Source organism: Bipolaris maydis, assembly GCF_028858645.1.
Source record: "Bipolaris maydis strain C4 unplaced genomic scaffold PSV08scaffold_1, whole genome shotgun sequence".
Lineage (NCBI taxonomy): Eukaryota > Fungi > Ascomycota > Dothideomycetes > Pleosporales > Pleosporaceae > Bipolaris > Bipolaris maydis.
The window spans coordinates 329658-356882 of record NW_027093857.1 but is presented as its reverse complement, the minus strand read 5'-3'; the positions used below and the strand labels follow the sequence as shown (position 1 = coordinate 356882).

Here is a 27225-nt window from a genome sequence, read left to right as displayed (position 1 = left end):
CCATGACGAACCTCCCAGTTGAGAAATAATAAGCGACTCGCATACAGCTCGCTTCGTAGTACTCAGTCCACTAAAAGCATGTCATGCCTGGTTATTCGCGATTATAATTATGTCAAAATCACCACACAGCCACACATGACCATCCTAACCTGTTCAAGGAACAACTCTGCAACTACCATAAGGCCGCAAATTCGTTGGTTGCAACTGCCTGAGCATTGTACGCTCGTAGAATGCTTCGCACCTTTTCCATCAGTCTTGGCCTGGCAATAAGCCTTTTTGAGACAATGTACAACAGTGGGGCTATCTCACAGCGGCTGTCCGCATGCTGAATTTGTTACTCGGGATATAAGAGCAATGAGGTTTGCTTAATCGCCGGCGTTTGCCCTCATCAGCATTCGAGTCTTTCATCCATTCTGACAATGAGCAACGGTGAGATAATCCCGGGTAGTGTCTACCTCTACGACCCAGTGAATTGGGCTCCGCCAATGTTCACGGCTTGGTTCGCGGTCGCTACAATCACTCACGTATGGCAATGTATCAAGTACAAAGCATGGAAGGTAACAGGCCTTCATCCCGTGTGTGGCCTTCTTTTCACTGCAGGATTCGCCCTTCGATCCTACGGCGCAACTCATTACAAAGACGTCAATGTATATATTGCGAGCACTACATTCATATACTGCGCTCCGTAAGTGATAACTGATATTCGAGCCGGATCCTCCAAGACTGACACCATGAGGCAGCCCCATCCTTGAGTTAGCCAACTACCATGTACTTGGGCGCATCCTTTACTACGTCCCTTACTACTCGCCTCTCCATCCAGGCCGTACTCTGACTACCTTTGGCTTTGTTTCCGGCATTGTCGAAGTCCTTAATGGTATCGGTGTTGCCTGGCTGGCAAACCCAAACCTCCCCGAGTCATACATCAAGAGGGGAGATGCGCTTTTGAAAGCATCACTCGTCTTGCAGGTTGGTGTAATAACCGTATTCTGCATCATCGCCGGCATCTTCCATGCACGATGCATAAGGGGAGGCATCACCACGCGCAAAGTACGAGGCCCGCTCGTGACACTGTACTTGAGCATGATGCTCATCCTCTTTCGGACCGTTTACCGCATAATCGAACACTTTGGAACCACCGCCATCTATGAGCAGTCATCATCGGACTGGGATCCTCAGAAACTCTCACCTGTCTTGAGGTATGAATGGTTCTTCTGGGTTTTCGAGGCAAGTCCCATGCTGGTAAACTCTGTACTATGGAACTACCGGCATCCACGTCACTATTTGCCAGAAGACTACCATATATACATAGCACAGAATGGTCGGACTGAGTTACAGGGCCCGGGTTGGAAGGACGATATGCCTTGGTGGATGACTTTTATCGATCCTTGCGGGCTGACGGCTTCTTTGACTGACAGAAAGAGAAAAGAGAAACCATTTTGGGAGAGTAACGGGTATCAAGCTATCGACCTCGAGGAGGGTGGGGGTAACGATGCATCACAAAGTACGAGCTAATGTGAGAAGGAAGGCGTTTGAGGACAAAGTCGTTAGAGCATGTGAGATAGGAGACTGAGCAAAGGCGTCTCAAGCAGTTCATGCTAGCTACGTCAGGGATACTCTGCATTGCTGTGGTCACTCCATATCTAGTTATCTGTCGCTCGTAAAATCGATTCCATATCTATTTTATCCGCGCTGAAAAACGTGATGCAAACAAAATGAAATGCTTCGACGCGTGATACGTGTCGCTCGCTACATGACATCACGGAGACGTACTACTAACCGCTTCCAGAACGTACACCCTTTTCGCCCTCACCCCTCCGTGCACCTTCCACTTACCTTCTTGTAAGTCATCCCACCCTTCTTTTGCTACAAGTTACCGTGTGTACCATTCCCTTCTACCATTGTTCCGATCAGTTGCGATATTTCCTCGACTGGCCCTCTGCAGATCAGTACCACAGCACTTCTTTCAACGCGCTGTTTCGATGGTATATTGAATTCAGCGTTCCATCGCCTTTAGCAGGGCTCAAAGGCCCTGCATATACTGGAGACCCTGTAGAATCATCAGGACTGGATTGCCTAATCCAGAGTAGAAATTGCACGAGCTGTACTGAGTATTTCAGCTCACGGTGCCGTCACATCAAGGTATTGGCCAAGATTTCCAGGGGAGTCGCGTCCCAAGAAATCAATGCAAAATAGCTTTGTAATGCGAACATTTCAACTGGTTCATAATTGCAGAACAACGGCTGTCACCCAACATGAGCTGGAAAATCTTGTGAGAGTGCCTATTGCCAAAGGGCGTGACATTGGCTATTGATGATTACATGAGTAAGGGATGTAGGGACTATGAAGGCAAATATCGGATATTTCATATTATCATAGTATGCAAAAAGTAAAGTAGAGACCTTTACCGTTTCAACTGGAATGTTGCATCCCGATTGCTGATTCTGAGAATGGACGAAAAGTTTCCGCTGGCAATAGGATACTCCGCAGATCATCTTTCAACCCTCAATCTGTATCATTTGAATCTTTCAGGCATTCTTACCTCACGATGTTTCCAGCGCTAAATACTGTTCACTACCATCTGTCTCATGCATGAGATGGATGTATTCACAATACTATGCAAAGACATAAACGAGCTCGTTTGCATGCACCCACCAGCCGTTACCGTGGTTAAAAATCTGTTTCATTGGATGCTAAGGCAATTGAAAATCCAAGACTGAGCACTACCGACTCATTTTGATATGATCATATGCGTAGCTTTTCCTTGGGTAGGTCAGTGACTCTCAGCCAGACACCCATGCATGTGAAAGCATACAAAGACAGAGGAACCATTACTAAAATGTTCCTTAATAGTAAAATTCTGGATGTCGATTTGGTCTGGCATGTTTGCCATCTCGTGAATGGGAGATCACAAGGCATACAACGTGGGTGAACTTCTGAACCATGTCATCTCCATACTCGAGATGTATTGAAGGCGTGAGCCAATGCCCCAATCTAACAAATCTTTGCCCTTCAATTCTGTATAGCACTCTGATAGTGCTATATGGAAATTCTCAAAAATGATGTGGGTATGCTAGAGATCAGTATGGCACCCCAGGCCCTGCAGCTAGTATTATCTAACAAGATTTCATCAGACGCTCCTTGACATAGATATGTACATTGATCTAAAATGCGTCAATGGTATGCGTCTCCCCACTAAACAGTTGCTGGATAATCAATGAAAGACGCGTTTTCGATCCATTCAAGACAAAATTACCCCTACCATTATGTAGGGGTCCTGGCACTGCCCAACTCCGGACTATGTACCCGTCATCGTTTCACACTACTGAGCGTTGGTAGGAAGGTGATTTTGCCTTCTTTTTATCAACTCAAAAGACTTATAAAGAGGTGCACTTTCGCTCTCAAATTCTATCAAGCCACTCATCCTCTACCTTTTTATCATTGATACACTCGCTAGCCTCGCAGAATCACAGCCATGTCGGGCTGTTCGCTCGTGGCCTCTGTACTGCCGTCTCTTATAGGGACGGCAGTTCCAACCTTCAGCTACGATTATTCCAAACATGTAGCAGGCGACGTCTTCGGCATTCAAATGACTTACATGTCCGGCACATCAACATGTTTCGCTGGAACGAAGCCTAGCTTCACGCCTGTCATCTCGAACACGTTAGCACAATACACTCAAACTTGTTCATACGCTACCTCCGGCGCCCCTGCAACCTACACCGGTATCTTCTGTGGTAGTGCTGCTCTTACCAACTTCCCGAACAGCGGTGCTTTGACCATCAACAATGTTATAGGCGGTTTACTACCACCTCCCCTTCCTCGCGCTTATACAGCCACATTCGGCGCATCGCCCGCGCCCGCCACTGTTGCTACTACAACGGCTTTTGTCACGACAACGTCAACGCAAACTATCCTTGCACCTGGCGGTGTAATTGTAGCCACGACAACCGTCTTTACCCCTACTGGAACAACTACCCAGACACAGGCCGTTACCAGTGTTGCACTGGCTACGAGTACCGTTAGTGCTTGCCCAACAAGTGGAGGAGCAGCTCTTTTGCCTATAGTCTCGGCTGTACCTTTAGTATCATCGCTGCCATTGGTATCGTCTTTGCCACTGGTAACGTCTGTATCGTTGATTCCATCTATACCTTTGGTCTCGTCCCTTCCGCTAGTGTCGTCTCTCCCATTGGTCTCATCACTTCCGTTGGTTTCATCGCTGCCTTTGGTATCGTCCTTGCCATTGGTGTCATCTCTGCCTTTGGATACCGGTATTCTGTCGGCTCCTATTCCAGCTGTCACATCGCTAGTTCTAGAGCCATCTATACCGTTAGTCTCATCACTTCCGTTGGTTTCGTCACTACCTTTGGTATCGTCCTTGCCATTAGTGTCATCTCTGCCTTTGGATACCAATATTCTGTCGGCCCCCATTCCAGCTGTCACGTCGCTAGTCTTGCAGCCATCTGTACCTTTGGTCTCATCGCTACCGCTAGTGTCGTCTCTCCCGTTGGTCTCATCTCTACCTTTGGATACCGGTATTCTTTCAGCTCCTATTCCAGCTGTCACGTCACTAGTACTGCAGCCATCTATACCGTTGGTCTCATCACTTCCGTTAGTTTCATCGCTGCCTTTGGTATCCTCCCTGCCATTGGATACAGGTATTCTCTCAGCTCCCCTTCCAGCTGTCACGTCACTAGTACTGCAGCCATCTATACCGTTGGTCTCATCACTTCCGTTAGTTTCATCGCTGCCTTTGGTATCCTCCCTGCCATTGGATACAGGTATTCTCTCAGCTCCCCTTCCAGCTGTCACGTCACTAGTACTGCAGCCATCTATACCGTTGGTCTCATCACTTCCGTTAGTTTCATCGCTGCCTTTGGTATCCTCCCTGCCATTGGATACAGGTATTCTCTCAGCTCCCCTTCCAGCTGTCACGTCACTAGTACTGCAGCCATCTATACCGTTGGTCTCATCACTTCCGTTAGTTTCATCGCTGCCTTTGGTATCCTCCCTGCCATTGGATACAGGTATTCTCTCAGCTCCCCTTCCAGCTGTCACGTCACTAGTACTGCAGCCATCTATACCGTTGGTCTCATCACTTCCGTTAGTTTCATCGCTGCCTTTGGTATCCTCCCTGCCATTGGATACAGGTATTCTCTCAGCTCCCCTTCCAGCTGTCACGTCACTAGTACTGCAGCCATCTATACCGTTGGTCTCATCACTTCCGTTAGTTTCATCGCTGCCTTTGGTATCCTCCCTGCCATTGGATACAGGTATTCTCTCAGCTCCCCTTCCAGCTGTCACGTCACTAGTACTGCAGCCATCTATACCGTTGGTCTCATCACTTCCGTTAGTTTCATCGCTGCCTTTGGTATCCTCCCTGCCATTGGATACAGGTATTCTCTCAGCTCCCCTTCCAGCTGTCACGTCACTAGTACTGCAGCCATCTATACCGTTGGTCTCATCACTTCCGTTAGTTTCATCGCTGCCTTTGGTATCCTCCCTGCCATTGGATACAGGTATTCTCTCAGCTCCCCTTCCAGCTGTCACGTCACTAGTACTGCAGCCATCTATACCGTTGGTCTCATCACTTCCGTTAGTTTCATCGCTGCCTTTGGTATCCTCCCTGCCATTGGATACAGGTATTCTCTCAGCTCCCCTTCCAGCTGTCACGTCACTAGTACTGCAGCCATCTATACCGTTGGTCTCATCACTTCCGTTAGTTTCATCGCTGCCTTTGGTATCCTCCCTGCCATTGGATACAGGTATTCTCTCAGCTCCCCTTCCAGCTGTCACGTCACTAGTACTGCAGCCATCTATACCGTTGGTCTCATCACTTCCGTTAGTTTCATCGCTGCCTTTGGTATCCTCCCTGCCATTGGATACAGGTATTCTCTCAGCTCCCCTTCCAGCCATCACTTCCATTATTTCGGCTCCTCTGCCTGGAGTATCCTCTATTCTTCCTCTAGACCCCCTGGCCTCTCTACCAGCTGTTTCGTCCATCTTATCAGCTCCACTACCAGCAGTCACATCGATTCTGTCTGCTCCGCTACCCGAAGTAACATCTATTTTGCCAGCTCCCCTGCCGGATCCAGATTCGGGTCCATTGCCAGTTCCATTACCAGGCGTATCCTCCATTCTATCAGCTCCCTTACCTGGAGTAACATCGATCTTGGCAGCTCCACTTCCAGGCCCAGATTCAGGGCCACTGCCAGTTCCATTGCCAGGAGTCTCCTCTATTCTATCTGCCCCCCTACCTGGCCTTACATCGATTCTGTCAGCTCCACTGCCCGGAGTTACGTCGATTTTGGCAGCTCCGCTTCCTGGAGTCTCCTCCATCATTCCCGGAGATCCTCTCGCTTCTTTGCCTGGGGTCACGTCTATTCTCTCTGCTCCCTTACCCGGTATCACATCTATACTCTCGGCTCCCCTGCCTGGAGTCTCCTCCATCATTCCCGAAGATCCTCTCGCTTCTTTGCCTGGGGTCACATCTATTCTCTCTGCTCCCTTACCCGGTATCACATCTATACTCTCGGCCCCCCTGCCTGGAGTCTCCTCTCTCGTTCCCCTTGATCCTCTAGCTTCTCTACCTGTGGTCTCGTCTATTCTGTCCGGTCCACTACCAGGGATCACATCCATACTCTCAGCTCCTCTTGATCCGCTAGCTTCCCTGCCAGCCGTCTCGTCTATTCTATCAGCCCCTATACCAGGCGTCACATCCATCATTCCAGCTCCTCTGCCGGGGATTTCCTCTATCGTTCCTTTGGATCCTCTGGCTTCTCTTCCAGCCATCTCGTCTGTTCTCTCAGCCCCGCTTCCAGGTATTACATCTATTCTATCAGCTCCCCTTCCAGGCGTTACTTCTCTCCTCTCGGCCCCCCTGCCTGGAATCTCTTCTATTGTGCCTTTGGATCCTCTAGCGTCCCTACCAGTTGTCTCGTCTATCCTTTCAGCACCTCTACCAGTGGTTTCTTCTCTTGTACCCGACAACCCTCTGGCTTCTCTTCCAGCTGTCTCATCTATTCTCTCGGCACCTTTGCCAGGTATTACGTCCATTCTACCAGGGATCTCTTCTATTGTTCCACTGGATCCTCTAGCTTCTGTGCCATTAGTCTCATCCATTCTTTCAGCGCCTCTGCCAGAGGTCACTTCTATATTACCAGGGGTCTCTTCTATTCTCTCGGCTCCTCTACCTGGTGTTACGTCCATCTTACCAGCGATCTCGTCCATTGTACCAGCTCCTCTACCTGGAGTCTCATCGCTGGTTCCTCTGGATCCCTTAGCTTCCTTACCAGCAGTTTCATCCATCCTCTCGGCTCCTCTTCCGGGGGTCACATCAATCTTACCAGCGGTCTCGTCTCTTCTCTCGGCTCCTCTACCAGGGGTCTCATCTATTGTACCAGTCCCCGTGCCAGGGATCTCATCCATTATTCCATCTGTAATTCCAACTGGCATTACATCCGTCATTCAGTCTCTTCCTACATTTATATCCCCGATCTCCGTCCCAGTTCTCACTTCTTCCATCCTTCCCATTCCTCTCCCAAGTGGCACTTCTTTGATACCCTCTCTTAATCCCCCTATCATCTCCTCTCTGGTACCGTCAGCTCTTACATCCGCTATTGCATCGATCCCGGTCGTGGGATCTTCTATCATCCCGTCCATCAACCCTTCTATGATCCCATCTTTGAGTATATCCTTACCACTGTCTTCAATTCCCCTTGGTACAGCTTTATCATCGCTGCCAGTCTCACTACCTACATCTATCATTTCATTACCCAGCTCAATTGGCCCCTTACCAGTTCCAACCTCTATCGTCTCCATTCCAAGCTCGATTGGTCCCATTCCAATCCCAACTTCGATTCTCTCGATCCCGGGTTCGATCGGGTCCCTGCCTGGCTCAATTGGCTCTCTACCGCTGCCAACCTCGATAGTTCCACTGCCAATCCCGACATCTATTCTCTCAATCCCGAGCTCGATTGGTTCTCTACCAGTTCCGACATCGGTTGTCTCGATCCCCAGCTCGATCGGCTCATTGTTGACTGGTCTTCCCTCAATTCCGAGCTCGATAGTCCCACTACCGACTTCAGGCATCTCAGTGCCAACTTCCCTCCCATCGATCCCAAGCTCAATCATTTCACTTCCAACGAGTCTTCCGTCCATCCCGAGCTCGATTGGCTCCCTCCCAGTTCCAACATCGCTTATATCTATCCCGGGCTCAATCGTTTCATTGCCAACAAGTCTTCCGTCCATCCCAAGCTTGATTAGCTCCCTCCCAGTTCCAACATCCCTTGTCCCGATTCCAACCTCTATCGTTCCCGTGCCAACTTCGATAATGTCTCTGCCAGTTTCTTCTCTTAACACGGGTGTACCGTCGATTTCGGGCCCCATCTCGTCCCTACCTACGGGAATTCCAATCGCAAGCTCGGTTGCTCTATCCTCAGCCCTTTCTTCGCCACCTCCGTCAATCCTCTCTTGTCCCGCCAGCAGTGGTTCGACGTACAGCAGTTCCAGAGGTAACTTTGCCGTTGAATGTTACATTGATTATTATGACTACGATCTCGGTATGGCACCCAACAACCCTGCAAACTACGAGCAATGTATCCAGGCTTGTGCTGCCAATTCGTTGTGCCAAGCAGTTTCCTATCTGCCCAACGGCCCATGCTATCTAAAATACGGCATTGGGCAGCCTTATGTTAATCCGGCTGTTTGGGGAGCTAGACTTGCAAGTGTGCCAGTTCCATCTGTATTCCTGCCTCCAATCACCCCACCAGCTCAGTCTCCCGGAAGCATTATTCATACCACAACAGCCCCCGGTTCTCCTGGAGGGACATTGACCACCAACCCAACGGCTCCCGGCTCTGCTGGAGGAACACTGAGCACCAATCCAACGGCCCCAGGCTCTACTGTGGCGACCCTGAGCACCATCCGTACCACAACTACTTCAGCAGTCGGTCCGACATCCAGTCCGGTATCATGTCCCAGCTCTAATCTATCCACCGTTATTGTTGGCGGAAGACAGTACCTAATCACCTGCGGCATTGATTACTTCGATAACGACATATCGTCTCCATTGTCTCCTACATTCCCCAAGTCGTACGAGGGCTGTTTGGCTGATTGTTCATCCACGCCCAGCTGTGCTGCAGTTGCCTACGTCAAAGGCGGTCCTTGCTACTTGAAGACTGGCACTGGCACTGGCTTCAAGATTGACAGCACGGTCATTGGCGCCAAGCTGATCAGAGTCTTGCCTACTTCCACATCCGCCACATCCACTCCATCCGGACCAACTGTGACTGTGACCACGACAATCTCTAATACCGGGTACCAGTGCGCCTGTACCCCTACTTCGTTCCCTACACCCACTCCCGTTACATGCCCTGCGGATAATGGCAGCACATATACCACCACTTGCGGAGCTAAGTACGCTGTAGAGTGCGCCCAAGATCGCTACGGCAACGATAGTGAGTGACATGATATGCAACATTGAAATGTTTTGCTGACGCTCATTACAGTCCCCAACGGCCTTTTCTTTGTGGACAGCTACGAAAGTTGCCTTGAAAAATGCGACCAGATGTCAGGCTGCGTTGCTATATCCTTTGTCCCACGACCTCCTGGCGTCCACAGCCCTTGCTACACCAAGTATTCTACAGGAACTATCCGCCCGAACCCTGAGGTCAACGGCAGCAGCAAGATATCCGGATGCACAAGGCTCAAGCTGCGACGCAAGCGTGTTGTGCAGCCCGTCCACAAGAAGCAGCCTGCGCCCAAGAAACAGCTTGATAAGCGTGTATTGTTCTTGGGTCCTGACTTCACTTTTACCCAGTCCCAGGTTACTGCCACGCAAACCTCCACAGTGGGCGCGACCGTTTTGATGTCAGTATTCTGGGCCCTTTCTTCTAGATGACTTTGCTGACCTAATCGCAGTACCTCTACACCCCTCTACGCTACCTCTACCGCATTTCGCCCGACTCTGGCGACGGCTATCGCCACATCCACTGTGACTGTACGCAGCACCGTCGTCAATACTGTTAGCTACTGCCCAGCTGCCACCGGCCTTCTCAGTCCCCTAGGTCTGCCGCTCTGAGTGCTACGTATCATCTTTCCTTCTCAGTTTGAGGCGGTCCAACCTCTCTGATTCTCGAGTTCACCAGATTGAACTTACATCAAGGTCTTTCTTTGCAAGATGGGCCTTTTATGGTCGCTCCTTAACACACGCTTTGCTTTCTCCTTAGTCGTTTCTGCGGGCGTGTGATAGTGTTATAGAAACAGTAGGATATTTAATAATAAAAAGGCTTTCTTTCCTCGTAAAACCCGGGCAGTTTTTAATTGCGTTCCTTTCCATGTGACTCGTCTCATCTCGATTCCTTTCATATCGCAGCTTCAGTTGCAAAAGATTAGCAAAAAAACAAAGTCTTGGTTGTTTGGCTTGCTGCACGAGAACAGGCAGCAGTGTCAGGCGACCAATCACAGCCTACACCGGATACCGGCTTGCCCAAGTTAGTTACCGCACCTCCCCAGATATGTCTCTGATCTCAAGGCAGCTGTCATATTCATTGGATATCATAACCGTATAGGCTGACATGTGGCAGATGCTGGACGGAGATAATGCGGGCGGGATCCTTGCATTCACCTCCACCTCGCCTGTGCCGAGCACGGACCGCACCCGTTGCCTCCCACACCAGGGCGCGACGTCGACATCATCGGCCCTTGTCGGGCTCCCATAGACATCCAGCTCTCCATACATCGTCGTATATGTTGGCGTGGTGGCAAATATCTCTCAGGCGCTTGTGAAATAAAGAGGCTCTTGTCGTTTCTTTCCGGTAAGATATCGTACCACTCATATTGCGCTGCACGACCGGGGACCCCCTAATTAGTGTTGGAACCGACCGCGAGTCCGCAAATGATCGATTCTGTTGAGAAATCGCCTCTGGGGTTCAGAGCGGAACCAACAACTCCGCATTGCAGAGGGTCTCCTGTCTCTCGCATAGAGACTCTTCCACGCACGCCCAGCAAACCCAAAACCAAGCAGACCAAACTCGCGCTCGGGGATGAAACAGCGGACTTTACAGTCGTATGCGAGGGGGCGCGGTACATGGCGCATAAGGCCATCCTGTCAGCCTCGTCACCTTACTTCGCGCGCATGTTCCGCTTCAGCGGCAGCGTAAGCCTCCCCCTTTTCCCGAACCGAGCTGTCCTTCATATCTAAACCCATTTTGCAGGAGATCAACAATAAGGAAGTCGATGTGCAAGACGTTGATGCGCTCTCCATGGAAAAAATCTTGAATTACATGTACACGGGCATGTATGCGCTCCCGTACGGCATTCCCATCCCGGAAACCGACTACTGCAAGCACAGCAGCTTAGCTCTCCTAAAGGGACCTGCTAGTAGTCCAAAGATCTTCAAGCGCAAGTGTCCTTGTGCAGGGAAGTGTCTTGCTCCTGCTCATCTACTCATGCACGTGCGCATCTACACGGTTGCAGACTATCTGGACATGTTTGACCTCAAATCGTACGCACAACAGGGTGTGGAGGATGTTTTGCATGTTTATTGGCAGGATGAGGGCTTAGGGCTGGCCGATGCACTGGAAGAGGCGTTTACGGCTACACCGGATGACGATAAGGGTATGAGAGACACATTTGTGGGTGCACTAAAAGAGCATCCAGGCTTGACGGTTGATGTAGGAGACGTGAGGGCTTGGCTAGATGCGAATCCGGATGTAGATGAGAGTGTGAACTGGGGTTGATTACAGAGGGTGGCTGTGACATGATAGATGGATTGGCCAAAGACTGGTTTCGATAGGTCTTGAACTAATGCATGACATAAATTCAACATGCTATTCCAGCAGCCATCGGTCGTAAAAGCTTCAGTATAAGAAATTTGACGCCAGACCGAATACCTGCTGAGGTTTCCAGTCAGTGGCTGATTATATGACATTCTTGACATCCCATACCTTTTATATGTATCCGTATTCAGCATCAAGAGAAGTTGTTGCAGTGTGAGCATAAAATTTCCTGAGGGTTTGACTTGAAACGTCTCGAATTCCGGTCCGTCATCTCTGCCTTGAGGAATAAATGGGCCCAATATGATAGCACAAGCTGTCTGAGTCACTTGAGCTAGTCATCATGATCTAGGGTCTCCTATCCACCCGAAACCATCAATTTACCAAGTTGTTTGCACCATGGGTTCACAGCTCCTGCTTTCGAACTCCAGGAAGGTGGTCGCAACTCCTCAACCGACACGCGGTCCAGGACGCTTCGCATACATTAATACAATGGTCCTCGTCCCAATCGTCGAGATAATTCCACATCGTATTCATAGACCTAGCCTATGCACCATCAGTATGTCGAAATTGATCTAGGCGATCCCGTGTGTTTGGACAGCTTACTATATCTTGTGGTGATGGTTTGCGAGGGCCAACGTCCTCTTTCGGAGGCGGTAAGTGGGGACGCCGGTCCTCGACCAGTATGGCGAAAGCATAGTAGACGCTATAGATGAGTAAAGCAGACAGGAAAAGTACAAGCGATATGTGTGCGACACGATAAATTAGCTTCATTCCTGGTGATATGGGCGTACGTCAGTGCATTCAGTTGTTTGTGTTGCGCAGCTCTTTCTTCCATTGAGGGAAGAGTGGAGCGCGCTAGTGGCTTAGCGTGTTCCTCAGTTGGCAGGAAACACACTCCTGCCATGGCCACCTCACCGTCAACATCTAGAGCATGCTCCACAGTCCATCTTCAAGCTTCTCGCAAACTATCATATGAGCCAATTTTGCACAGCAGTCCTGTCGCGATCTTTGCTGAGTCCCTGCTATGTTGTTTCGCGCGAAATACAATGCTGTCTTGCAGCAAAACTGTGCTCAGCGATTGTTTCACGATACCTACGTGGTAAATATTCATCTCATGTGATTGATATATCAATGATGCCCTGGCAGGGACCAGTCACGTTTGGATAGTCATATCAACTTCGAGTCATCTAACCGTCACGCCGTGGCGTCTAGTACGTATCTGGGCACTTTGATCTAAGTATCGTGGAATGAAACGATTTCGAAAATGAGCGATGTCACAAAGCTAATATACTAAGTTTCTGCTTATCAATGCGAAATCATGGCCATACAAGCTTCCATTGGCTGTTGGCCATGTGTTCTTTTCTCACCAGGGTATCCCTTCTGTTCTCAATCATATGAACAGAGATGCTTACTACAACAATACATGTGTGCCGGCAACTTCCTTTCAGATAGATCCGTGCATCGGCCAAGTACGGAATGGAGACTCTCAATGTTACAAACGGCTTGTGGGTCAGGCATAACCCCTGTACTTCCAAGAACCAACTTCTTGGATACTCGGACACAAATCACCTGATGAAATGGTTTCCTCAAGATTTTTGAGCATTTCCCAACAGCCAAAGGGGAGCCTAACGGGCTGTAACCTTAAAAGGGATAGGCTCGGCAATCTGAGTTGGCGGTAATCGCGGGCTGCCGCGATTCATCATGCTTGTCATCCGATTGGGCTGGACGATATCGTAGATCAAGACGCGAAGTCTACCAAAATAGCATAGAGGTTCCTATCGGAAGCTATAAACCTACAGATATCATGAGAGAGAGCATGATGGTAGTTCCGCCTCATATCTAACCTCGAAACAGTAAGGTCAGCAAAGGCGGGACCAGTTTCCAAGAACGACGAATTGACAAAGGAGACTAAAACAAGAACGCCGAGACACTACGACCACTTCAAGTGGGGTTAACAATCGATATGGTAAACGAATTCCGAGAAGACAGCATCTATCTACAACTAGTCTGAGTACTAGGTGCCCAACTGAGAATGCCTGATATCGCGAGAGCAGAGTTGAAGACTGAAGTTTGTGATAGATCTAACACATCGGAATTTTGCTAACAGTGGGGTCTAGACGTCTAGACCCTCGTGGCCCGTCGTACCATGGTCTTTTATTTACCGAATGTCTAAAATCCCCCACTTGGAGCCGCCGTCTGACATGCCTGACAGTACAAAGGAGCTAGCCACTTGTGGTTGACAAATACTTGCAATGCAGTAAGTACATTCCCCCCTGCGCGGCCGGTGACCGAAAGCAAACTTGGTGAGCGCTGCGATCAAAGGAGGCAACACAACAGCTGAATCTGAAATTCTGTAGATATCGAAAATGGATGGTAGGGCATCTAAAGCCAGTCCAACCCTGCAGAGTTGCAAGAAGGGTAGCAGATGTTATTAGACTAATGCAGGTTAGGTAAGCGCACCCCCACCAAGTACTCTCACCCGCGCACCAAAGGAGCATTTGGCCGGAACCAATCACAATCAATCAAGAAGAGATGGCCTTTCCAGAAGTTTCCGATCATGTCCGCTCCTCGCCTGGCCTGGCCCTCAATGACCGCAGACTACGAAATCTGCGCACGGACGCTCAAGAGCCGCCCCTCAGTAGCGGAGCTCCATCTTGATTCTTCGATACCCAGATTGCTGCATCTCTTGAGTCTCCATTCTCACCACCAGACAAACTCTATCTCCTACACTATTATCTGCATTTTTCCAGCTTTATCGTTGTTGGCAAGCCCCAGAATCATCCCTTGTTCCCAGCAACGCCGCCATGGGTCTCCTCGATCTCCCGCCCGAGATCCTTGACCTGATCATCGACCGCACGGCACCCGATGGTCTGGAAAACTTCGTTCTCTCATGCCGTGCCGTTTATTCTCGAGCCGCATCACAAATTCAACGCCACAATTCTTTGAAAAGAACCTGGCGGCATATTTCTAACTTGAGTACAACTCGACCCCGTGATACACTGGCTATCTTGCACGAGATATCACGTGAACCGATCATTGCTGAATACATTGAGAGCTTGTTCTTGTGGGATCGCGGCTCAGAAGATGAGGTCATGGACGAAGATGCCGAGTATAGCTTCCGCGACGACAGGGAGGCAATGGAAGAAATTAAAAGCTTGTTGCGAAGGACCGAACTTTACGGCAATGCCGACGAGAACGAATGGTGGAGCCAGATTCTGGATGAGGATAGGACCCATAATGGATCCAAAATCGACAAATTATACGCAACTATTGCCTTGTTGAGTCTGCTGCCCAATCTCAAAGTGCTACAGTTACCCGACAGGTGGCATGAAACCCGAGAAGGTGAGGGCGCTGAGGATCTTGTTCCCCTTGTGCAGGCTTTGGTTTCCATGTCCAATGCCCCAGGGCATCGACGAAAGCCTTTGGCGCAGCTGGAGACCCTGTTACCATTCGTGGAGGAAGGATACGATATCAGGGTTGGCCTCCAGGTTATAGAGCCGCTCATGGTGTTGAAAAGTATTAGAAATATCTATGCAGTTAGCTGCACAGCTGTCGACGAAGGCTGGGGCGGTCCCGGGTTTCGCTGGCTGAATCCAAATGCGAAGTCGCCTCTGACACGGGTCGAATTTGCAAGCTGTTGTATGAATGCAACTGGTCTCGCAGGTTTTCTGTCAAATGTACCAGCATTACAGGTGTTCAGATACTCACACCAAACCAAATGGCACGGTGTTCAATACGACTGGAACCCTGGAGAAGTCCTAGAAACGCTCGCCAACTATTGCAGCGGGACCTTGGTTGACATTGCGATAACCATCGACGAACTGTTTGGTGAGATTGTAAACGGTCTGTCTTCATTTCTCCGCTTCACAAAACTGGAAAGGCTAGAAGTTGATGTCGAGTGTTTCTGCGGACCGCCACTGGAAAGTGGTCAGAGACAGGGCGCAGAAGCAAGAATTCCTGAAGGCGCCGTCGCATGGCGCCATGCAGACATACCGTGTATGGGTGACATGCTTCCCGACAGTATGCGAGAGCTCCATGTCAACACAAACTTCCCGCAGCCATCTGAAGAGTCTCTCCTAGCCCTTTTCAAGAACATAGTAGTGCGACGCCGGGACAAGCTACTAAACCTACACACGGCGATCATCCGCCAGTACCGATCATCGAGTGCGGAGTACATTGCGGAAAACCACCAGGTTCTGATTGAAGTTTTCGACAAAGATGTAGAGAACCCACGGCCAAGGTCTATGATGCCGCTCTGGAAGAGGGAATTCGACAGACGTGTGGGAGGTATTGTATCCTCCTAGTGGTCTTCTCGCGCTTTCCATGCTGCTCCTGCACCGGCTTGAATTGGGTACCACCCTGGTCACATCGTGGCGCAGTCCTCGGATCACACTTCTAGAGCAGGGTGCATAGCTCCTTCTCGGAGTTTTTCAAGATGGGCAGGGTCTGCGGAGCCCCACAACCTTAGCACATACGGGACATACTATGTACATGCATACTTATATTCAATGTCGATCCCATCCGGTCGCAGAGATATCACGACGGACATCGAATTTCATAGAAAGTTAGCACATTCTTGAGATAGAGTATACAAGGCCGTAAGGCATTAGTGATCACAGTCTGGCGTGGCATTTGCGCAGCGTACGTACGTCTACAGTTACGTCATCTTGACAGTTCTGTGAGCGAAGCCACATACATCAGTGAGGGGAGGAAATACCTCAAATGATTGCTGATCACCAACAGGGTTCTCTGAGATCCACAGCGGCCAGTTTGGCCGCCAATCAACTTCCTTGCACTACCGTCCTTGACATCGCAACGGTCCTTTTGGCAGTGTATATCCTAAAAGAGGTATTTTCGGGAAAGTCACGGCCCGCCTTCGCTTAGTAGTAATTACAACATTAGTTATATTGGTGGGCATATACGCTAGGTAGTTGTCTCTTCAAAACGCTCAAGTTACCCCATCTTCGCACAACCTTATTCCGAATACAAGAGGAAAACCATCATTCTCTTTTCTCGGAACACATGCGGACCTAAGGAAATTTGGCCGAGTTGTCGACCGAGAGAGCGCAATCAGTAACGTCTTGAACAATTCAACATTGATTGCATTAACATATATTGCTCCAAGTCAACCTTCTCCAGCAGAAGCTCCATCGTCGTAACGTCATATTAGCTGCATATATTACTTCTGCGCTACAAATTTGATGTGTGTCTAGATCCAAGTTTCAATGATTGATGTAAAATGCAGGGTAGAGAGACGTGTAATCAATCAAGCACTGAGGTTGCACCAAACTGTGGGCTTAAAAGTGTCGTGTGCGATCCCTTGAAGCCAAAATTGCAAATAAGGGCTATGAACAGACTGGCAGTTATCATAGATCGCGCTAACAGTTCAGCTTGCTGAATCATGAATCTGGAAGTACATCACGCGCTCTGCGATAACAGGTGCACTGGTTGCCCTGCATATAGCCCGAGCAGAAGAATGGTCAACTCTGTTGCGTTCCTTAACCGAATCTTGGCTGTATGCCAGAACCATGGATTGTAAAGTGGTGGAGGGACTGATTACAACATCGATCTTCAGGGAAAGCAAGTGAGGCACGGACATGTTACCAGAATACTTTGTATTCATTCTATGACGTTCGGGCGGAATTTTAGTATTCATTCGACATGCAAGCCAAGGGAGAGTACATGAGACACAACAAATCAGTATGCAGAGGGTCAGTCTAGAGCATGAAGCTCATATATGCACACTTGGCTGAAATTCATAGGCAAATATGGATAATGCTGCTCCCCGAACCGGGATTTGACCAAAACTCGTTGAAGAAACAATCGTTCTCAACTTCCATTTACTTTGCTATTTGTTCCAACTGTGTGGGTCACACATGCCAGTCTTGTTATAGGCAAACATTGATTTCCGAATGGGTCTTTCAACTTCATCATTATTAAAAAAAAAAAGAACACTACACCCTCAACGATATATCGACCATGGTTCAAAAATTGCCCGTCGTCTGGATGTATGTATGAGATGAAGTCCCTTTTTTTCGTCTTTGCGCAAATCCCCCTTGCTTTGTTGATTGTGACATAAAAAGACCGCAAGCCCCTTTAGAAGTATTTTTCAACCCTCCCAAGATCTTTTTCCAAGGCCAATCTAACAGAGACATCAAAGGATCAGAACAAAGACGGGCAAGATGAAGCTCAAAAGCCTGCTTCTTGCGACTCTCCTCTCTCTTACTTCAGCAACCCCCGTTATTCCCGTTGTCAGGTCCCTTGCCCCTTCCAAAGTTGTCCCCCGAAAAGGCGGAATGAAATTGCCCTATCCCACGACATTCTACGACCTGCCTACAGGCGATCCGAGAAGCGTTCCGCTGCCTACAGGCGACCTGGGAAGCCCACCGCCTCCATGGCGGCACGAACACGGAGTAGGCGTGTACAAGGACCCTAATCAAATTGCTCCGCTGTGGTATCCCGAGGGCGAAGAGGGTTGGGATGGGATAGTATACCCCGCCGATGCAGTAGGCAGGAAAAACGAAGATCCCGCTCCTACCGAATTCAAGATTGAACCCAGGACCGAGGTCGCGACACCGGCTCCGGTGGTGGTGCGTATTGATACTGGTTTTGATGATGCTCTCAGTCGCGTGGGCACAAAGCTGCTGAGCGAAGGAGAGATGTCGGCTTGTTGGAACGAGTGTAGAAGCTCCAGGCACGAGGCGTGCGAACAATGCGATCAAAAGTTGCGGCAGGGAGGACTGACGCCTTCCAATCAACCGGTTCGATACGATCCTTGGGGCTGGGGCCCGAAGCGAGCTCGGGACTCTGTTGATACGGCTGCAATGACGATGGCCTTTGAGAAACTCTGGAAGTGCGCGGTAAATTGTATGCGCACCGACGCTAAGCCATGCACGACCTGCGATGCGCTCTGGGAAGAGTCCAATAAAATAGTATCGACCCGTGGATTCAAGGAGGAAATGAATTTCTGGGTCTGTGTGCGGGATTGCTCTCGCGACAGGTTGATCTCTTGTATGGATTGCGAGCCCGCCTGGCGCCAGCAACTGGCAGCGACAAAGCCCAACAACGTGTCCGTTGAACAAGCAGCGGCATACGCTGAGATCTGGAACTGTGTGGTACACTGCGGTGAAGACAAGACGCAGAAAATGTGCACGCCATGCGACGAACTGTGGAGAAAATGGGATGCAGGACTACCGCCTTTTGAACCCGAACAGGCTGGTCTTGCTACTGTTACCGCCAGAGGCGATGGCCAATCTCCACCACAGTGGTTTGTGGACGGTTTGCGTAAGTATTTGATATGCCGTGAAAAGTGCAATGGACTCGAAGATACACCCAGAAACAGCTTGGAAAGCGACTATTGCGACAACTGCGACAAGATGGCAACAGCCCTCCAGGGACAGATGATGCTATATCCCCGGGTCAATGCAAGCATGCCTGCAAAGTCCAGCAAGTCAATCGAAAAGCGCCTGCTGTACGTGTGGGACCCCGCGACCGGCGTCTTCCAGTGCGGAAAAGAGTGCGCCAAGGGCAAAGATTACTACATCTCGTGTCTCCCCTGCCTGTATCATAAGGGCATCCCTATTGATGAAAGCCTAGCAGAAGTCGTCAAGACTCGTCCTGAGCAGAGATCGGACGTTCAAGCCCGGCAATGAGGCTTGAGGGTTTTTTTTTCGTAGAAAAGCAGTTGCAAAGAGGAGGATGGTAATGTCAGATGAGGTTAAGAATGTTTTCGTGTTTCTGAGTTTCTATTAGAATAGGCTGTCTTGATAATACATCATCTTTTGCGGCATGAGTCTTCCGCGATTCTTTCTTAGAGAGAAATTCTTGCAGTGATAATACTACTGGAGTGATGGATGCAGGTGTTTTTTTTTGGAGATGTGAGGGACGAGCTAAAGTTGATGTTGTGATAAGCGGCTAGGAACACTCACATATTCTCTCACTTGACATGTTCTCGATTGCTTCTTGCATCGTTATTGATATCTACCCTACGATGATGCCTTGGATTGCAGGCCACGCCTACTTACGACTTCGCTTTTTCCACATTCAATGCATCCGTGATTGGTTGCATCAAGCTGTTTAGAGCGACCTCATCAACTTCTTGACCAGTGCCCATACCTGCTGGCGGTTCTACGCCCCACTCCGGGATTAGTCTCGTGCCAGCAAGGCTAAGCTCTAGCATGGTTCCACACGGGTATTCCTTCTTTTGCAAGAGCTCCAAGAGATGCTTCGCACACGCATCTGGCGTCATCGCTGCCTCTGGAACGATAGAGAATTGCTTCATCTTTGTGGTGTTGAACAGTGGCGTCAGTACAGCGCCAGGACAGAGAGTGGTAATCTTGACTCCAGTCAGAGGCTCACTAGCTGCGAGAGACTTTACGAATCCGATGATTGCGTGTTTGGTTGCGCAATATAAGGGTGCTCCTAGACTGCCAGCAATGCCCGCCACAGATGCCTATAATGCGTTAATCTCGTGCGTACTCGGGCCGCTCTCAGATTAACGGCTTAATCTTGTCAGCAAAACTCACAATGATACAAACACTTGCTCGTTTTCCTTTTCCCAGGCTCTTTCTTATGGCCAACCTTGTCAGCTTGATCGGGTGATTTACATTAACATCAACCTGCATATACCCCTCATCTTTTTCCGGGTCCTTCCAGAAATTGGAAAAGTCCGGTTCGAAAAGTCCGGCGCAGATGGCATATGCATCTGGGACATCGTTCCATTTCTTCTCGCACACATCGAAGATCTTGTCGAAGTCGGACCAGCGCGTCACGTCTGCTTGGACATAGACGATGTTGCCTTTGCCGGCTGCGAAGCTATCGAAGTCGGATGTTGTTTTGAGGTCCGCGACGAGGATTCGCGTACCAAGTTCGTAAGCTTGTTTCACCACCCCCAAACCAATACCTTGATACAATGAGATTTAGGTGTAATCACTCGGGTGTGATGCGTACCTGATGCGCCCCCAGTGACGAGCAGGATTCCGTTGTTTAGTGGTTGATCGATTGATGCCATGTCAGGTTTATTTTCTTCGTGAAATAATAAGGTTACTGATCGAAATTTTACAGATTGTTTGGGAGAAAATATAAAGGTCGGGTATCGATTGCGTTGTGCAAATGTTTGGCGATCAAGTGTCGGGTAACAAGTACCGAGCGGAGGGCCGGAGAATGCGGAGCACAATCTTAGGAGGGGTACATAACCACACCACGATGCCTATAGCCAATCCCTAGGGCAATCTGCTCTTCACCGGCCCCCTTCCGTCCCTCCACCTTAATGACAACCCAGCGGACGGCACCATCGGCGACCCCACACCGGAAAAAGGGAACTAGCAACTTCCGCATCCACCCCGCCCCAGGCAGATTCAACCCCTTCCTCGCCGTCCTCTCAAAAGTAGCACTGTATGTGCCTGTTCTGGACTCTCTAGTGCTCACGATCGAACTACAGGGCGATGAAAACGTGAACATGGCGTATTACGCCCCTGGTCAAGAAGCAGACTGGTGCGATGAAGACGAGGGGGACGAAGGGAAGAGACGGGTGTAACATTCGTTTAAAATGGGATATTGGCGGCCGGAGCATGGGACTGCGGCAAGGCTGATGAAATTGGGGGAGGTTGTTGAGATGTTTCAATGGGCGTTTGGTTTAAGGCGGTGTATTCTCGGTGTCATAGTATCGAAAGGGAAATGGTTTGGTGAGATTGGGGTAACGATAGAGATGAGAAGTATTGACGGTGAGAAGGACAGGTCTTGTCTTACAGGGCTGAAATCAGCAATTTACATTGTAATGCTATCGATTTTCCCATAGTCATCCAGTGGACACAATTCCTTGGTTTTCAATAAAGGGCAGCCTAACGTCCCAAACATCGATAACACACTTCAAAGTCAGTAAAACTTTGTAGCTTTGTAAGACTAGCATCGAGGAGAGGAGATTATTATTAATCAAGAAAAGTGTCTTCAGCACGAAAACGTAACCACTGCGCTGATGTCAGAAGCCAACAAATCCCACATCGAGATTTGTCAAACAGCTATCGATTCTAGTGAATACAAACCACTAAAATGCTCAAATACTAGCACATTATTGCAACAATAATACCAATGGAGACGGGTCACCTTTATTCAAAACTTTCCTAAGAGAGACAGGTCATTAAACGCTAATTAAAATCAAAGCACAAGCTATTCATAAGTGCCAGATATGTTGCGTACCAGGCAGGCAGTCTAAGCGTGCTCAAACCAGCTTTACCTATGCTTGCGATTTTTAGATTTGGAACCCCAATGCACGCAATCAACACGCGACGTCATCAGGCATTCCGAGAAGAAAAAAAAGAAAGCAACTAGCAGGTCCACATGTCCCACACTGCCAAATCAGGGAACAAAGACAAGTTCTCCATATGAGATAAGTTTAAAATGCATTTATCTATCCATTGTCGGGGGAGGGGGTATATACATTATCTTCAAACTCCTTTGATGCCAATAAAAAAAACCCATAAGAAAACATTCCAACAAGCCAAAAGAAGAAATAAACATTTCGCAATGGAGCCGTCATAAAAGCCACTCTATGTGCTCTTTCTTTCATCGAAGTAACAAAAAAAAAGAAAAGACCATGCATATCTTTAGATGCCGGTCTTTCCGATCACCGTGGCCTGCCGCCTTAGGTTGGCAACCATCTCGTGCTCTCTGCGCAGAGCCCTCCAATCAAACTTCTCAAAGGCAAAACTCCAGATGCGCTCGGCAACGCTGAGCCCCCATTTACTCATGAGACCATCGTCATGATGTGAATTGGTGCGACCAACATGCTGTACAAGACTAGGGGTAATGGCATAACGCAGCTCGTGGCGCTCATTAGCAAGGTCCTCGAGCAGGACGTCAATGTAGCCGAGATGGCGGTCCTTGAAGTATTCTACGATTTCGGTGGCTTTGACGTTGGGGAAGACAAAAGCTTGGCCGCAGCAGCCAAAGGCGGGCATTTCGTGGACGCCAGGGGGCATGGGCTGGACGGTTATGCGGCCAAAGGCGAAGAAGAGGAGGATGATGATTGCGAGGACGGCGTAGGTGGCTAGGAGGGTGCGGCGAGTGACGACGGTCAGGGAGAATTTGGTGGTTGGCTGAAAGCAGCGGATGAAGATGAAGATGGCCGTGGGGATGAGGGCTACGTAGATGGAGTTTTTGAGATATGTGGACCATTCTTCGGCGTTCCAGCCGAGGAACTCTTCGGTGTAGAAGAGGCGCAGGTAGAGGAAGTCGGGCTTGGCGCGCTGGAGGGCCGCTTTGCGCTCTGCCTCATCGATGGCGGCAATGGTGCGGTGGTACCAGCCATCGACGGCTACAGTGTCGTCCTCGAAAAGGGCAATGTAGGGCGTATATTGCTCTCTGCACTTATCCAAGAGGTATCTGTAGTCGAAGATGCCCTTTTCAATAATCTTGTGTTGTGTCTCGAGATTGCGAATATACTGCATCCGGTCGAAGCCGTATCCGTAGGTGAGGACCTCATCGGCCAGTCCGGCCAACCAGGCCTCGTTGTAGGCTGGGTGTATTTCCGGGCGTGAATGAGGGATGAAGACAATAAGGTAGATTTCTTTCCGCTCTTCCGGCGTGAGACCCTCGAGGAGAGAGCCTACTGCATCGGGCAGATACTGGGTGCCCTCACGCTTGAATGAAGGTATGCCGACACAGAGCTTCCTCTGCCTTTCAGGGCCGGCCTTTACGACGGTGGCGGAGTTGTAGGCGGAAACAAAGGCTTCGGCTTGCTGGCGCCTGAGGGCAGAATAGCGCGGAGTGTATCCTTTGCTGGGATCGAAGAAGATGGAGGTCGGGTCGCGGGCAGATACGGAGTTGATGGTGTATATGAAGCTAAAAGCAATGAAGATGGCAAAGCCTATGACGATGCGCGAGGGTGAGAAGTGCATGGTTGTGTGGGCGATAGCGAGCGGAGTATTAGAGAAGCAGACTTGAAGTAAGTGTGGTCAGGGGCGTGGTGGCATCGCTAAAGAAAGGGTGTGGGTGAGGGAAACGAAGGTGGTGGTGTGCAGAAGCAGATCATGTCATCGTGAAGGCGCGGTATTAGTTGACATGTGGATAGGGAAAAAAAAGATAGGAGCAACGGCCTCTAGAGGAAGGCGGGTACGAGGGGGTCTGAGCGGAGGCTCCACCAGGGCTGATGCTGTCGGGCGGGGATCTACCACTGTAGCTGATGAAGATAAAATTAGCCCTAAGCATGGGCGCTGGCCGCTGTTTCGTCCTCGTGGCATGGCGTCGCACAAGCCAAGTCAGACAAGGCGCCGGCCTGCTCGTGAATCTACGCATTTGCATGTGTAGCAGTAGATGCGTGGGTGTGCAGTTGGAAGAGAGTTTTTTTTTACAGCCGTCACCTGGCAGGGAAGCAGACATGTCAGACAGCGGGAGGAAGCACCCCCCCCCGTGTAAGATAAGACGTCGCGTCCCGCTTGATTGGCTTCCTGGGCTGTTTCGTTTTGTTTGATGAGCACTGAGGGCATGTCGAGAGGCGACGCCTTCACTGCTCCTCTAGGCTCATGTCGGTCTCGGCGCTCGATGCGCTGGTTGGGGGTGGCATGTCTGCCATTGGCCTTTTTGCCACGTCCCTGGCCCTATTCCCTACAGGTGCAAAGGGGATGCGTAAGCCAGTCGTGTTCGGCGGTCTCTGAATAGGGGCAGGGCAGGCGATAGTTAGAATACAAGGGCCGATGGCCCCGCCGCATGAGAGGCTTTTATATATCGGCCTAGCCCGTCGCCATTAGCGCCACAAGCCGCTTGGAAGACGAGGCTGGCTAACGTCACCACCGCCCAGCGCCTTCGACACGGCATGTGCAAGATGCATCGCATCTCGACGTCGAGGGCTAGACATGCCCAGCCCACCATCATGGCCATGGTTGGCGCTGCAGTAGCTGGGCGTGTGAGGGCGCACATGTGTACATGCAGTACTGTGCACCAGCTACGACGACGACGACGTATGTGCCATACATACTACACGCCCCGGGTCCAGGTGGCGGCACCATGACGAGCAAACCGCCCTCCCGCTGCCGTCGCTTCTTTCGCACCCAGTTGGAGTCACCCACCCACCACCATCGCCGTCGCTTCCTGCGAATGCTGCGCCTGTGGACCGGTGTTCCTTCACGAATCCTCATTGATCCAGTCATACCTGCCTGACTGACTCACAGTGCCAATCTTGCTCACACACCCCGCTTATGTATAGCGAGCAGCATATAACACATTTCTATCCGCACCGCATCTACACACAGAGCCCTCACCACCTGGCGCCATGCCCAAGAAGCATACGCCCTCATATACCACCGCGAAGCCATCCTATGTCCACCCTTCGCTGCAAAGCTCGCGCTCAACCTCGTCTGCTTCCTCGGCCGCAGAGCCCCAGACGGTCAACCAGCGCATACAACAGCTCCGTCGCGAACAGGCTCCACGAGCAACCCCGCAACAACGCGATGACCTCACCTCGGTAGTAAGCAACCGCACCGTTCCGCCGGAGCTGCGGCGCATCCTGCACATACCCGAAGTTAACGCTCCCAAACCAAAGGCCAACTCGAGGATGCGCCGCGCCAACGGAGGTGCCAGACCACCACCGGGGCCCGCAGCTCCCACGAGCTGGTTGCACACGAGCCGCTACGGTACCGTGCTCGGAAGAAAGAAGGCGGGGCAAGCCAAGGAGAGCGCTGCTCGGTTTGGCACACTGGCACGAGCCACGGATGAGGAAAGAAAGGTACGGCGTCATTCGTCCCAATCTCGCGCTGGCGTTTGAGTGTCGTCCAGGCTTAATGTTGCAATTCAGGCTTCTTACTCATGACAGCGCCTACCGCACCCTCGAAGCCTTGCCCACCAATGCCTACGGACCTTTGCGCTGCACTGGCAGGAGCTTTCCGAATACGAGCAACATTATATCCCATCACTGCCGGCATGGCTCAAGGAGGCTTTGCTGAGCTACTTGAGCGTATACGCGGAGCCGGAATGGGTAGATTTCAAATCGTTGAAGATATTGTTCCAGAACGAAGATGGAGGCACAGCAGGTTGCCAAGAGGTACAGATTGTGGACCTTTCTGGGCTGTTAAGTGAAAACTTGACGCTTCACGATGTTGGAAAGTGCCTTAAGCGGCCAAACGCGACGGCGCCAGTCCATGTCAGTATGGAGACACTCAGTCTAAGGGACGAGCTAGCGGAATCGTGGGAAGAAGAAGCAGATGAAGGCACCTCAGCACCCCCAATACCAGCAGCGAAACTCCATGTACCGCTCTTTGTAAACCTCAGCCGGCTGTCTCTTGCCCACCCCGGCTCATGGGCGTCTTGGCCAGAACTACTCCGCATTTCACCCAACCTCAACAAGATCACGCACCTGTCGCTCGCCCACTGGCCTCGGCCGTCGATGACGCCCAACGCAAAGACGACATCGATGATCTCGCGGCACACAAGCGTCTCTCTAGGCGGATCCGACTTGTACGCTGACCTTGACGACGACTGGCACGAAGCCACCAACATCATGCGGCGCTTCTCCAAAGACACGTACTCGCTCCAGTGGCTAGACCTGGAAGGCTGCTTCTGGCTCAAAGCACTGACGTCGCACGGAGGCAGGTCTGGCGTCGACGCCGGCCTCAGCACCGAGGAATGGAGCACGCAAGAAGGCATCCCCGGGCCGGACTGGAACGACTCGTGGCGCCGCATCAGCTATGTCAACGTCTTCCAAGGCTGGATCCCCAGTGATAGCCAGAGTCTGCAGAACATGCCTGCCGGCATTGTTCCCGTGCAGCTACTCCGGTGGCTACGCGAAAACCGGGAAAAAGACCATGTCAAGTGGCGGTTGAACGGCCAGGAATCGGGCCACGCCGTGGCCGAGTGGGTGAATCGCGAAAAGGTGGCGCGCATCGTGGCCATGGATATCCAGGCGGTGCGCAAACGTGGAGAAGGTGCGTGGTGCGTGGTTGATTTTGGATGGGGCGGTTCTGGCGTCAAGATGGCATAGGTGGACAAGGCAGAGAGGCAGGCAGGCAGGCAGGCAGGCAGGCAGGCAGACAGGCAGGCAGGCAGGCAGGCATATTTTGGTCCATATCTTTTTTTTGAGCGTGTAAAAAATACAAAGAGGTTAGAACATGCACTCTCTCTCTCTTTTGCGTGCATGTACATTGCAGTAAAACAAACAACCAGAAACCAAATCTATGGTGAAAAGAGGTAATAAGTTATACAAAAAAAAAGGGTTAGCTCATCACCCTGTCTCTCTCGGTGCTTCCTTCCCGTTCTTTCCGTGGGGGGAGCTGTTTATTTGCGCTTCACCTTGGCACAACACTCTGATCATGTCCACACCGTTTCTCTCTTACCCCCCTTTTTTTTCTTTGATTATACGAGATTACTTACCCACGTCTTACTCGAGACATCGACCCCCGCAAAAAAGAAGAAAAAGGGAGAATTCAAAGCTCGGGACTACAAGATTAGACTAGTTGTTATG

The 27225-nt window shown here is 50.4% G+C and overlaps 10 protein-coding genes across 10 annotated transcripts; 7 read left to right on the top strand and 3 right to left on the bottom strand.

The window, feature by feature from the left end:
• Positions 1-267: 267 nt before the first annotated feature.
• On the top strand, positions 268-1512 carry PSV08DRAFT_213108 (uncharacterized protein; the record flags this gene model as incomplete). Its single annotated transcript, XM_014219307.2, has 2 exons — positions 268-685; positions 741-1512. The coding sequence occupies exons 1-2, from the start codon at positions 420-422 to the stop codon at positions 1510-1512; spliced, it is 1038 nt and encodes a 345-aa protein (XP_014074782.1). The 5' UTR covers positions 268-419.
• Positions 1513-3472: 1960 nt separating this feature from the next.
• PSV08DRAFT_213105 (uncharacterized protein) lies at positions 3473-10376 on the top strand (the record flags this gene model as incomplete). The annotated part of the gene is made up of 8 exons (XM_066092105.1): positions 3473-4037; positions 4173-4366; positions 5810-5885; positions 6213-6436; positions 7095-7099; positions 7687-7871; positions 8631-9455; positions 9507-10376. The coding sequence occupies 8 exons, from the start codon at positions 3473-3475 to the stop codon at positions 9896-9898; spliced, it is 2466 nt and encodes an 821-aa protein (XP_065949904.1). The 3' UTR covers positions 9899-10376.
• Positions 10377-10894: 518 nt separating this feature from the next.
• PSV08DRAFT_357744 (BTB/POZ protein) lies at positions 10895-11828 on the top strand (the record flags this gene model as incomplete). The annotated part of the gene is made up of 2 exons (XM_014219309.1): positions 10895-11155; positions 11214-11828. 2 exons carry the CDS (start codon positions 10895-10897, stop codon positions 11736-11738), a joined length of 786 nt encoding a protein of 261 aa, XP_014074784.1. The 3' UTR covers positions 11739-11828.
• Positions 11829-11956: 128 nt separating this feature from the next.
• On the bottom strand, positions 11957-12580 carry PSV08DRAFT_496 (uncharacterized protein). Its single transcript, XM_014219310.2, has 2 exons — positions 12381-12580; positions 11957-12320 (listed from the first exon to the last, which is right to left on the bottom strand). The coding sequence occupies exons 1-2, from the start codon at positions 12546-12548 to the stop codon at positions 12180-12182; spliced, it is 309 nt and encodes a 102-aa protein (XP_014074785.1). The 5' UTR covers positions 12549-12580; the 3' UTR covers positions 11957-12179.
• Positions 12581-14581: 2001 nt separating this feature from the next.
• On the top strand, positions 14582-16259 carry PSV08DRAFT_375660 (uncharacterized protein; the record flags this gene model as incomplete). The annotated part of the gene is made up of 1 exon (XM_014219311.2): positions 14582-16259. One exon carries the CDS (start codon positions 14582-14584, stop codon positions 16079-16081), a length of 1500 nt encoding a protein of 499 aa, XP_014074786.1. The 3' UTR covers positions 16082-16259.
• A 1700-nt stretch (positions 16260-17959) lies between these two features.
• PSV08DRAFT_169095 (uncharacterized protein) lies at positions 17960-19429 on the top strand (the record flags this gene model as incomplete). Its single annotated transcript, XM_014219312.1, has 2 exons — positions 17960-19061; positions 19164-19429. The coding sequence occupies 2 exons, from the start codon at positions 17960-17962 to the stop codon at positions 19427-19429; spliced, it is 1368 nt and encodes a 455-aa protein (XP_014074787.1).
• A 368-nt stretch (positions 19430-19797) lies between these two features.
• PSV08DRAFT_213101 (uncharacterized protein) lies at positions 19798-20882 on the bottom strand (the record flags this gene model as incomplete). The annotated part of the gene is made up of 3 exons (XM_014219313.1): positions 20727-20882; positions 20303-20679; positions 19798-20229 (listed from the first exon to the last, which is right to left on the bottom strand). Exons 1-3 carry the CDS (start codon positions 20785-20787, stop codon positions 19798-19800), a joined length of 870 nt encoding a protein of 289 aa, XP_014074788.1. The 5' UTR covers positions 20788-20882.
• Positions 20883-21017: 135 nt separating this feature from the next.
• PSV08DRAFT_253653 (uncharacterized protein) lies at positions 21018-21343 on the top strand. The gene has a single exon (XM_014219314.1). It carries the CDS (start codon positions 21046-21048, stop codon positions 21310-21312), a length of 267 nt encoding a protein of 88 aa, XP_014074789.1. The 5' UTR covers positions 21018-21045; the 3' UTR covers positions 21313-21343.
• An 808-nt stretch (positions 21344-22151) lies between these two features.
• PSV08DRAFT_192370 (uncharacterized protein) lies at positions 22152-23716 on the bottom strand. The gene has a single exon (XM_014219315.2). It carries the CDS (start codon positions 23669-23671, stop codon positions 22379-22381), a length of 1293 nt encoding a protein of 430 aa, XP_014074790.1. The 5' UTR covers positions 23672-23716; the 3' UTR covers positions 22152-22378.
• A 1325-nt stretch (positions 23717-25041) lies between these two features.
• On the top strand, positions 25042-26745 carry PSV08DRAFT_357739 (uncharacterized protein; the record flags this gene model as incomplete). Its single annotated transcript, XM_014219316.1, has 2 exons — positions 25042-25494; positions 25582-26745. 2 exons carry the CDS (start codon positions 25042-25044, stop codon positions 26743-26745), a joined length of 1617 nt encoding a protein of 538 aa, XP_014074791.1.
• Positions 26746-27225: the final 480 nt, after the last annotated feature.

Coding starts and splice junctions, on each gene's coding strand:
- PSV08DRAFT_253653 (XM_014219314.1), top strand. CDS start 21,046: ATGACAACCCAGCGGACGGCACCATCGGCGACCCCACACCGGAAAAAG.
- PSV08DRAFT_496 (XM_014219310.2), bottom strand. CDS start 12,548: ATGAAGCTAATTTATCGTGTCGCACACATATCGCTTGTACTTTTCCTG. Junction 12,321..12,380: donor AACCATCACCACAAGATATA/GTAAGCTGTCCA, acceptor GATGGTGCATAG/GCTAGGTCTATGAATACGAT.
- PSV08DRAFT_192370 (XM_014219315.2), bottom strand. CDS start 23,671: ATGCACTTCTCACCCTCGCGCATCGTCATAGGCTTTGCCATCTTCATT.